This window comes from Argopecten irradians, chromosome 5 (genome assembly GCF_041381155.1).
Source record: "Argopecten irradians isolate NY chromosome 5, Ai_NY, whole genome shotgun sequence".
Lineage (NCBI taxonomy): Eukaryota > Metazoa > Mollusca > Bivalvia > Pectinida > Pectinidae > Argopecten > Argopecten irradians.
Window position 1 is genome coordinate 27935721 of NC_091138.1, and position 12405 is coordinate 27948125.

The 12405-nt window shown below is 35.0% G+C and overlaps 1 protein-coding gene across 2 annotated transcripts in view; it reads right to left on the reverse strand.

Moving 5' to 3' along the window:
• Positions 1 to 435: 435 nt before the first annotated feature.
• The window catches only part of LOC138323407 (wings apart-like protein homolog), a 32564-nt gene continuing 20594 nt past the window's right edge, over positions 436 to 12405 (reverse strand). For both annotated transcript variants that reach the window (XM_069268005.1, XM_069268004.1), the window contains exons 8-17: positions 12274 to 12385; positions 9516 to 9619; positions 8436 to 8512; positions 6518 to 6660; positions 5736 to 5851; positions 4971 to 5108; positions 3422 to 3698; positions 2889 to 2977; positions 2319 to 2414; positions 436 to 1962 (exon numbers count right to left, since the gene is read on the reverse strand). In XM_069268005.1, coding sequence (XP_069124106.1) covers positions 1897 to 1962; positions 2319 to 2414; positions 2889 to 2977; positions 3422 to 3698; positions 4971 to 5108; positions 5736 to 5851; positions 6518 to 6660; positions 8436 to 8512; positions 9516 to 9619; positions 12274 to 12385 — 1218 coding nt within the window. In that variant the 3' untranslated portion in view covers positions 436 to 1896. The remainder of the gene's footprint in view (positions 1963 to 2318; positions 2415 to 2888; positions 2978 to 3421; positions 3699 to 4970; positions 5109 to 5735; positions 5852 to 6517; positions 6661 to 8435; positions 8513 to 9515; positions 9620 to 12273; positions 12386 to 12405) is intronic.

Here is a 12405-nt window from a genome sequence, read left to right on the forward strand (position 1 = left end):
TTACAATAAAACACGGTTAAAACAAACCTCTGGAGGCCAACAAAATATATTTGTTATAAACATAATTTGTTATACACACATTAAAGGAACCTTGACAGGTGTTGTAGTGGCTAAGTGGTAAATGTGTCTCTACATATTACCACAAACTCACCAACTCTGGGTTGCAAGATAAATTTCCATGTGGGGCAGTTGCCAGGTACAGCCACTGGTCAGTTGTGTACTCAAACTTTTCTCCACCAACAAATCTGGCACGTCCTTAAATGACCCTGACTGTTGTTAGGTCTTCAAACTGATAAAACCACAATCTTGACAGTAAAACGTGAGTGTTTTTGTTCTAAATGTTTTACTGTAGACCTATGTCACTTAAACCAGTGTCTTCTTGATTTTGAAGTAACAAGGTTCCACTATAGTACAAACATAACGATTGATAGATAATCCAGTATTTCAAAATATTTATTTTTATTTTTATGATACTGAAGACCTATACATAAATACAAAGTTCTGCATGGCATACCATCAAAATGTGAGGAACTCAGAGCAACAAAATCATGTACATGCCTTCAACTGAAACACAATATAGGTGACGCAAGATGGAGAGAAATAAGACAAGATGGAAAAACAAAACCATGGACATGCTGAAACAAAACAGAATCATCTAGGTTGACGCCAATCAAAATAACGCTAACATACTTTTACTCTCAATACTTAAAAGTTACAGTTATTGTGATGTGTTGGTGAAAAAGATTTTAATGAAAGTTTGTAAATAAATACATTACAGTGAAAACCACATGTGACTGCCTCTAAATGATGAAAATCTTTACAACATAAGAATAAAACTGGTAAGGAGCATTCAATCCTCTCACTTATATATGTAAACTAGTACTGAGCACTCTCTCACAGATCATATTCATGTACAATACTAGTGGAATCGGATTCACACTTTCAAATTTACCCCATTCTGCAAGGATATGAGTCATACTAAGTCAGTAGGTCATACCAAGTCAGTAGAAATTCTAGGCATTATCTTACAGTCTGGGATACAAAATGGAGATACAGGGTTAAAAATAATATAAACAATAGCAATCAAAGGCCACTTGTTTTCACAACATTTTCCTTGCTAATTATTCTCGGTCACATAAACATTTCTCGCCCTGCACCACACACCTTTACTACACCCTCTAATGTTATATATACACACAAGGAAATACATTTAATACCTTGATTGCACATTAATTCTACTTTAAAAGGGGGAAATTCCACTGCACTCTCATTATTAACATATCACTCGATCATAACCGTGCACGGCTTACTTATTACAACACTCATACTTCAACAGTTTTCACATGAACATTCCTACAGAGGACCTTGTCTATTAGGCCCATACATCTATACACAGGTCAAACTACATCACCTTTCATAGGATTATGCAGAAAATATCTTATTTTTCCCCATGATTACTTCAGTTCAACTCATATCAAATTCACTTACAAGTTTGTATGTACAAAAATCACTAGTAGAATAGTATACAGTGTTAGAATTCACAGAATGTCAATGAAATTGGCATTAATGATGTTTTAAAATACTTTAAGGTTATTATTAACATTCATTAATCATTATTATTCCTTATTTCACAATATTATTTTCATGTAACTGGAGTTTTCATTAACATCAGAAACATATTGCCACATTTTTTTTTTTAATCTACATATCAAAAACATGTTGCCACATTTTGTTTTATCTACATATCAAATACAAAGACTCGGGAATTAATGAAGAACTATTTGACTATCACAATGATTCCTGTTTGGTATGAATGCTCCTATGGGAAAATGACAATGTCATAAATACAGCCAGCTGTTATTGTGGTCAAATCCATACAAGTGAGGCCTGGTGTCGCTAGCAACCTTCCAGTACTTCAATCACGTGTGCTATGGATTTCCCTCCTGTACTACCAATAGCAGTCTGTAAAAACAAGGCACAATCAGGAAATCAGTTCACATGCCATTACAAATTTACAAATTTAAATTAATACAAATTAATAAGAGTCGATGATAGTTTATGGTGCTATCGAATACATTAATTTCAGAATCAAAATTAGCATTATGTTTAATATTGAAAGTTTATGCCATGATGAAATTTTGTAATTATGAAACTTGCTACACCAAGAATACAAATTTTCAATGCAAAACTTCTCAAGTAAAATAAAAGTCAACAATCAAAATCAAACAAGTGATAATTGTAATTCGTGGCTATTACGAAAGTGCCCCAAATATTCCCAAAGTCATACAAGTTGAAACAAGGGAAAGCAAGATACTTACAGTTAAATTCATAAATCCTAAGAATTTCTTGAGAATAGTGATCATGTCATCAAAGTTGCCCTTCGGGAGGTATTGTTTAATGTTGTCGACAAACATCTGTTAAAAAAAAAGATAACTTGAATATGAAGTAAGAATTGTGGCATTTTCCAAAAACATATCTGGTTTTTTTCCATACATTTATTAGTGTTTCTAAAACCTTTAGATTTCTTATTAGTCTTAATATTCAATATGCATAATTACAGACAAAGTGGTGCTAACAGAACAAACTAGAAAACTGACATCTATCAGAAATGGCTCCTACCCCTCTAAGTTGATCCTTAGCTGCAGTAACTGTGGCATACTGGCTCAAGCAGCCATTTATGGTTCTTGCATCCAATAGAAACCATTTCCATACCTACTAGTGACCCAGAACACCCCTATATACCAATTTTCATTAAAATACAACAATTTTGAAAATGAGGATAAATTGACTAGAGGCAATCTAGGATAGCTTTACATCATCAGATGGTAGGTTTAGATATCACCACAACAGAGGACAGATTTGATCGAGAGAGTCTGAACAGTACTTACTGTATTATCTTGTATCACACAGCCCAATAGGAGAGCTACATACGAGGCTACAATGCTGTTTTCCATGTGCTTGCCTGCTCTATGCAGAGCTGTCAAATAAGAACAACAATGTTGAGATAAGAAAAAATTGAAATACCAATGACTGATTATTCATGTCAAACTATACAGATAAGATATGTTGTTCATTCAACACTTTGATATATGTGGAATCTAAACAAAGACATGTTATTGAAGACATGTATAGCTAAGTCATTTTGTCACAAGGACTAAATTTTAATTACATAATGAGTAACTAGGCTAATTATTTCACAGATGAATTTATCTTATCTTATCTTATTATTGTATAGTAACTGTGGTATATTTAGTCATTTTAAGTTATTGAAAGATATCTGATGTATATTTCTCATTGCTCATTCAACTCTGTCTATACATTGGTATTGTAAATCAATTTATTACTCTACTACATGATATGTCTAAAGCTTATAGAACCAGGACCAATTTCTATATGAATTCCTAAACAGAGCAGTAACAACCTTTTGAGAATGTGTCGTCTTCGTCTACGTTAGCATTTTTGCCATCTTCCTCGTTTTGTTTGAGTTTATCTTTGAGAGGTGTGTCGTCATTCTGGGCCCTTTCCCTCTCGGCCTGCTCTGCTTCCTTGGCCTTTTTAGCTGAGTTGATGACCCATTCTATTCCGGAATCAGATTCCTTCCATTCCCCACTCTTGTTAGGCGATGCCTGAGGGGTGGTGGGCTCCCCGAAATCCTGCTCCTCCATCTTCTTGGCTATTTCATATCGATGACAAAACACCTAAGAAATAATGAATATATTCAATATAAGTCAATCATAGCTGAAATTATTATAAACCAAATTAACTGCTGTAATATAAAAAGTGTCCTATGTGACAAGGAAGAATATAAAGGAACCTTCCCTTACCAAGGATTATGAGTACTGCAAACAATCACTTGATTACAGAATTATTTGTGTGAGCATCCTAAGCTTACATGGCATAGGCTGGTTTGTAAAACAGAGTATGGTTGATGCAATAAATATCCCCTGCCAATTTTCACGCGCTATTACAGTGACTATAACCTTAATTTAGTAACAGTGACTTCTACAATCGACCTTTTGATCTAAATTTCAATCCCAGCCAACAAAACTACAATGGTATGAAGCTTCAACAAAATATGTTTATCTGTTCTAAGTTATGTTTATCTGTTCTAAGTTATAGTCTGGAAACCACCATCTGAACAGACAGATGGAGATAAACACTGAAGTCCCCTCTGTTTTCACCATCAGGGGTTTGTTTATAACAAGAGACAGTAGAAACCTCCAAGTAGAACTGGAAACGAAATGTAATATCCACAACTCTATATGGATGCATCTACATATTAAAGAAAATATTTATAATAAATTTGTTTATTTAATTTTCAAATTAAATTAATTTATTAATATAATAAATTGCTGTACCAGTACCTGTGTATATCTTCAATATAACCGATATACCTTAAATTTTAGTTATTTTCATGTAATTCATAGTAGTTTGGCTCTAAATGACCTTAGTTGTCGATGGGCTTTAAAACTCAACAAACAATCATGCAATTCAATATCAATTATCTTAAATTATTTCATCAACCATTAAGCTATAATTTAATTTCATATGTTACACTCATTTCTATTGGTTAGATCTTTGAGGTTATTTTTCCATAGACCAAAAATATTGTACGTCAAGTATTATGACGTCATATATACAAAACCGTTTCGCCAGGAATTTCAAAAATGGCGGTCATTGGCTAAACTGAATTACTGGATAAGATATAACTTTCAGATGTTTTTTATTGTATATGTAAGTAAAGTCAAGGCCTGAGCCCAATTAGTACCTGAGCGAGTTATCTGGATTAAATTATAAGCATTATTCTCAATATCTTTTGGGGTTATGAGGTCATAGACATGACATAATCTATGACTTCATAACCCCAAAAGATATTGTGATTAAAATATGTCCCTCATTGAAGACCTTTTCCCTGTGAGTGGTCCAGTATTACTGTACCCTTGTGACTGCCTCGGACAAATTGACCATACCTGGACTAGAGCTTTCGGAGCTGGAACAATGTCTTTCTGAAACTTCTCAAATTCATAAGGTGAATCTATCTTGGCATCAATCAGACGTCGGCGGTTAACTTCACAGTGTTCAACCAGATTGATCATCAGACCTAGGCTCTGTGACAAACACAAATTAAAAATCGTCAAATTATCGTAGTTCAAATATTTTGTCTCTTTTTTTTTCGTGCCAGACATTACGCACTGAAACATATCATAGTGCTAATTGCAATTTTGTAGGTCCTTAATGTAAAAATATTCCAATTCATAAATAAATCATTTTTTGAAACCTAAGTTCCTATTAACAGCTATGGTAATTTTTGAAGGCACGACAGGTTGAGGAGGTATGAAAAGGAAATTCCGAGTATGCAGAGAAAAACTGTTGACCAATAGCAAGACTTGGCAACTACTAAATGTGGGATTCAAAACTTTTATACCCACAGGTGGATGGCAGGTGGTATTACGTAAAAACACCAAACAACCCAGCTACCATGGCTGAGGATTATACATTAATAACGTGTATGTTCTGTAATAGTTTATCTTTAAATAGATATAGATTAAGATTCAGTTGGACGGTCATACTAATACCATTCTTTATTGTTTTATAAAAAATCATTTTTCCAATATTTTACAGGTCTTCTGACTATACTTCAATGATTATAAAAATTTAGAAATTAATTATTTTGTTTTATAGCAACATTTAAAACATTACTAGCTTGATTTTAATATAAAGGTAAACAGCCTTACCAGCACCAGAATGTCAAACCGCATGTCAACAGGAACATGTTGGGGAGTCTGTAGGATACAGGCCAGTACAACATTGATAAAGTCAGATTGTTCCCCAGTCTTAGTACTACCAAACTCTGTAACAAACAAGTAAATAGTATAAATGGTCCAGTGATAATCTGTAATATACTCACATTCCTATCAGGGAACAGATTTGATAATTAACAAAATAGATGGAGTTCAGCACTCAGCAGTCCAGAAAATTCGAAATCCAGATGGATTGGTCTGGGTCGCAAGTACAGCAATTTCAGGATAGCCTTTTTATGATAAGAAGCACCTGATGTCCAGTACAAGTATTCAAATAATTAGTTATAAAACAATTCTCTTTAATTCTCAACACAAGACCCCATGGAGTCCATATTGTGTTCAGTGGTAAAAAATTTTTAATAATAAATACATACTGTTTTGTGCTTTAAATTTGCTGGGCATATATTTTGTGCTTTCATCATCAGAATATATTGGCAGAGTTTTAATTTTCCAGTACACCGATTTCTCTATATGCAATATTAGCACTTTTGCATAACAACAAAGAAATTCAAAATATTTCACTGCCCATTTGAATTCATGATTAAAGATTACTGCAAATATAGGGAAACTAACCCCCCCAAACAAAATTAACCCATTTTACAGTAAAAAAGACCAATATTAGCACTGTGTAATAAACAATGTTAAATAAATATTTTTTATCTTGTACCATGGATAGAAATTATTTCTATTTCAACTATAGCGGCAGCAGTTCTTACCGTTATCATGTGTCAGGTTGAGTAAGACACGGAGGATAGCTAGAACACAACTATACACCACGTAGCCAGTCGAATCCTTCTCAATCTTTTCTGACTCCACCAGTGGGTAGACAGGCAAGCACTGCTCACATGTATACAAAGCCCTGTAACGGTATATATATACATTACATGATGGACAGATCATCCGTGACAATTGAGAAGGTCAAAGTCATTAGATTGATCCTTACAATCATATCAAAGTTTTCATTGAACAAGAGGCCCAGAGGGCCTGTATCGCTCACCTGGTTTGTAATGCCAAGTCATGTTCTGAATACAGGTTTATGTTTCTTTTCTGAAGGAATTTGAATATTTACCTCCGATTTCCCATATTGGGCCACACCTCTCCTGCCCCTGGGGGGTAAGAGCCAAAATTTATACAAGTTCTGTTTCCCTTCCAAAAAGGATGTTTGTGGCCAAATTTGGTTACAATCCATGCAGAACTCTAGGACAAGTAGCGATTTATAGGATTTAACCTCTATTTCCCCTATTGGGCCCTGCCCCTCCTGCCCCCAGGGGGTCAGAGCCAAAATTTATACAAGTTCTGTTCCCCTTTCCCCAAGGATGTTTGTGGCCAAATTTGGTTACAATCCATGCAAAACTCTAGGACAAGTAGCGATTTAAAGGATTTACCTCTATTTCCCCTATTGGGCCCCGCCCCTCCTGCCCCCGGGGGGTCAGAGCCAAAATTTATACAAGCTCTGTTCCCCTTCCCCCAAGGATGTTTGTGGCCAAATTTGGTTACAATCCATGCAGAACTCTAGGACAAGTAGCGATTTATAGGATTTACCTCTATTTCCCCTATTGGGCCCCGCCTCTCCTGCCCCCGGGGGGGTCAGAGCCAAAATTTATACAAGTTCTGTTCCCCCTCCCCCAAGGATGTTTGTGGCCAAATTTGGTTACAATCCATGCAGAACTCTATGACTAGTAGCGATTTAAAGGATTTACCTCTATTTCCCCTATTGGGCCCCGCCCCTCCTGCCCCCGGGGGGTCAGAGCCAAAATTTATACAAGTTCTGTTCCCCCTTCCCCAAGGATGTTTGTGGCCAAATTTGGTTACAATCCATGCAGAACTCTATGACTAGTAGCGATTTAAAGGATTTACCTCTATTTCCCCTATTGGGCCCCGCCCCTCCTGCCCCAGGGGGGTCAGAGCCAAAATTTATACAAGTTCTGTTCCCCCTCCCCCAAGGATGTTTGTGGCCAAATTTGGTTACAATCCATGCAGAACTCTATGACTAGTAGCCATTTAAAGGAATTGTTGACGGACAGACGGACGACGGACGGACGGACGGACGGACGGACGGACGACGGACGACGGACGACGGACGCCGCGCCATGACATAAGCTCACCGGCCCTTTGGGCCAGGTGAGCTAAAAATAAAGTAATGTTTGATAGGTTATTTTCATGAATACAATGTATTGTTTGAAATACTTCTTAATCTTGTTATGTCTAGCAGAAATTACAAGTAAATAAGCTGAAATGTCTATGTGTCCATCTCATGGAATGATGTTAATACAATAAGTAACAGTTGTAAAAAAGTGATCTTAGCAACCATAAACATATTTAGTGTTTAAATATCAATATGAAACATACTAAAAGTATGTGCAGTGACTCATGTATGACTTTGGCAGATAAGCAATCAGAGAGCCTCATGCTTACACGCAGGTTGACGTTAATTGTATGATGATCATTTGCATATCGTAATCTCTATTATGTTAATGAGAAATGAATACCTTGCAATCATGTCTTGTGAACATTACACTGAAAGTATTAATTTTTGTATAATATTTAATGACAATGAATAATTTAACATGTATTATAGCTAATCAGTAAAGACCTTCCTTTTCATAGTTTTTGAACTCTGTGGACAAAACATACCTGCATATTGACTGTACCAGAACACCCTGTTTGTAGCCTATCAGATACGTCTGATTTTCTGCATTGACAAATGTTACCTGCAAAGAAAATTTATAAAATATATTGTACAACCCTTTTAATGAAATAATAGTTAAAAAGGAATTTTCATTAAGCAACAGGTCATTTTTGTAAAGGAACTTGAAAACATACACATCATTAACAGATAAAAAATTAGTTTAAGTTGTCTCCCCTGATATGATACCAAGACAGATATAGCATATTTTACCATCTCTGTTGATACTGATATACGTATACTATAGTAACTGTATACACTTTTGAAAACAAAAATCTTTAATTATCTTGATTTTCTAAGGCCAGATACAAAGTGAGTTTGAGAGCTTTTTAAGGCAGCTCTGAACATTCCCAGTGCACATTGCAATATTATTTATTTAGAAAATATTATTTGTCTTTGCTAATGTGACTACAATTAAAACATAACATTTGGGAGGGTTTTACAGGCTAGTTTTGATACCATTCAACACCAATAACACCAGTAAATGAGAAATGAAATTTTCACTATTTATATGCCTTTTTAACAAAGGGACTAATTCACGTACCATGTGATACCTGATAAAAGTTTGTGTGTGCAGCACTATTGTTTTTATTGGAGATGGAATGATGTTAAAATATAATATCCTGGGCTAACGTCATTTCAGCATGAAGATTACAAAGAGTTACATTCCATCACCACTGGAGATACTAGAACACCACAAACACTATGGGGTATCATGTGGTACATTCGATCACCACTGGAGATACAAGAACCACACAAACTTTATGGGGTATCATGTGGTACATTCGATCACCACTGGAGATACAAGAACCACACAAACTTTATGGGGTATCATGTGGTACGTTCGATCACCACTGGAGATACAAGAACCACACAAACTTTATGGGGTATCATGTGGTACGTGAATTAGTCTCATTGGGTCCAGATATCCCAATAGTACAGAGAACAGGGGGATCGATCAGTAAAACAAATTTTTTTATGTGTTTCATTTTAGTCAGGCTATTCACACTTCCAGACACTCTACTTACATTCTCCAATACCCTGAGACAGCGGTCAATCTTTTTAAGATTTTCTATGGTGCTATCAGTCAGGAGGGTTGTGTCGTCCCCAACGGCTTCTATACAGGAACACACTGTTACAAAACAAAACAGTCATTAAATGAAAACCAATGAAATGTTTTCTTTCATGACCATTACTGATAGCCTTAGTTCAACTCTTCTCATAATGATTACCAAATTCAGTCCACTAAGGGCTGTTCCAGTAAAACATATATGGTAGGGGGGGAAGGCACTTTGAAATTGGGAGACCCACCGATAGAAGTGATTTTCAATTTTGTTGACCCACACACATATCTATTTTTTTGTGAACAAGACCATGGCATAGAAGCCATTTAATTTTTTATTTCACTCCGATTTGTATTTGGATTAACACATTTTGATTTCTAGCATCACCAAAGAGTCCTAGGACAAAATTGCACTGTATATGGTGCAGTGAACTTTTGTTTGATATGCTGCATCTACTACTAAATTTGTATAAGGGTACAATCCTTGTAGAACCAGCGTAAAATCTTCTAAACATACTGAAGTGTTTCGCAAGCATAATGCAAAAGTAGACATCTGAACATTCACACTTAAGCTTGTGAACTGCAACTTTTTCCTCGACTTAATACCAGTGAATTTAAATAAAGATCTGTTATTTTGCCAAAACTAATCTATTGTTTCTTTGTACCATTGTCAAGTTTGAATGAATATAATATGTTTTAGATAAATAGTCTATCATTATTATATCAAAATATTCAGAAAATAAAATAATTGTTTTTTATTGAAGATGAACTACACATTAAATATTGTCAGAAACTAACATTTTTCAATATTCATTTTTGTACTTTTGTAGTCAGGATGACTGAGCAACATTATAAAACATAAAATTTGCATTTTATTTCAAAAGGTTACAAATGCTTCAGATAGACCCACCCACAGAAGGGATTTTATTGAAACGCCACCCTGGCACAGAAGTGATTTTATTTTGAACCCACCATGGCACATACTATTTTTTAAAGTGCCTTCCCTGGGTGCCATATATGTTTTGCTGGAACAGCCCTAAGTAAATAAAGGAGAAATCAACAAGAATTCAATATATTGCGTGAACAGATGAAATGTCCTGTGTTATAGAACATCACTTGCCTTTGGAGAAGACAAATATCAGAACTTCCGAGGCAAAAATGTGAGAAATACTTTAAAGTAAAGCAAACAAGAGATCCCAGAGAAATCTTGATGCCACCATTGAACTTTTTACATCAGTTTACTGAAAGATTGGTCCTTTGTCTCCTATTTCTTATTTAATCTTCCTATTTATACAAATGTAAAGTTTTGATTGTCTAATTTCAAGATAGCTTAATATCTATAACTTAGTAATTCTAATAATTATCAAAACTGAAAATACATTAATCCAATATAAAATACAATACAATTACAAAATATCAGTAAAAAGCTTCAGTTTTGAAAAAATATCCCTGAGGTACTCTCTGATAAATAAATTTATACTACAGGCTTCTAACTATCAAAATCAAAGATGGATGCTAGTGTTCTTGTCCAAATATTCCCAATATGCAAAATGCAAAACTACAGCCAGAGGGAAACCTACATCAGAATTCAGAGACAGATCCTTTCAGGACTTGTTGAGATATAGTGGAAACAAACTTCAATTATCAAAATCCAAGATGGCTGCTTTTGGTCATCTTGATGTTCAACCTGTGTCAAAATACACTATGTTCAAAAATATTGAGACCAAAGGAACTTGCATATGAACTTTGAGACATATTTTTTTACTTTCTGAGAAATAGCAGTAACAAACTTTTTTAACTTTTTAAAATCTAAGATGGCTGCCTATCAACCATCATGACCGGTCCCAAAATGCAATATGCACAACTAAGGTCCAAGGGGAACCTGCATATATTCAATTTGAGAAAGACCTCTTGTCAGAGCACTTTTTGAGAAATAGCACAAATAAGTATTGCAGGATGAACAGAAGAGGGTATCATGGACAAAAGGCACCTCAAGCAGTCAGATGTAATTGAGGAGCAAATTGGTTATTGACACCTGTAGTTTTCCACAGGCATTCACTTGCACCAAAAGAAGTAAGTAGATTGGGAATAAAAACATGCATCTGTTTTCAAAAAGGCAGTTTCAGATTCCTACAGTTATCTTATTAAATATGGTGGATATTCAAGAAAGGCACATTTTCCCTTACATTTGCAGTGTACAATTCACATTTTCCCTTACATTTGAACTCTGTACTATTCACATTTTCCCTTACATTTGTACTGTGCTATTCACGATTTCCCTTTCATTTGTACTGTACAATATTCACATTTTCCCTTACATTTGTACTGTGCTATTTATTTATATTTTTTCTTTAATTTGTATTGTGCTTTTCACATTTCCCCTTACATTTGTACTATAAAATTCACATTTCCCCTAACATTTATATTGTAACATATTCACATTTTCCCTTACATTTGTAGTGTGCTATTTATTTACCTTTTCTCTTACATCTGTATTGTGCTATTAACATTTTCCCTTACATTTGTACTGTACTATATTCACATTTTCCCTTAGCTGTCAATCAAAATGCTCCGGAACTGCATGTGACTTTGCATTTTGTATTGTGTTTGCTTTGAGGTTTTCTACGAAATTGAATGAAAACGTGTGTGTGTAAGTACGAGTTGCGGCTATATATTGTCTGGCGACCAGTCAATTGCAAATTCCTTATTATATAGTTAGTTACCTGTATCTACAATATGATCCAAAGCACCAAGTGTACGAAGTTCTTCCTTGAACCATTCACCAGCTCTTCTCGAAGTCAAGCTCAGTAAGGATTCCATAGCTAGGTTTCCAGTCTGTAAAACATAGATACACA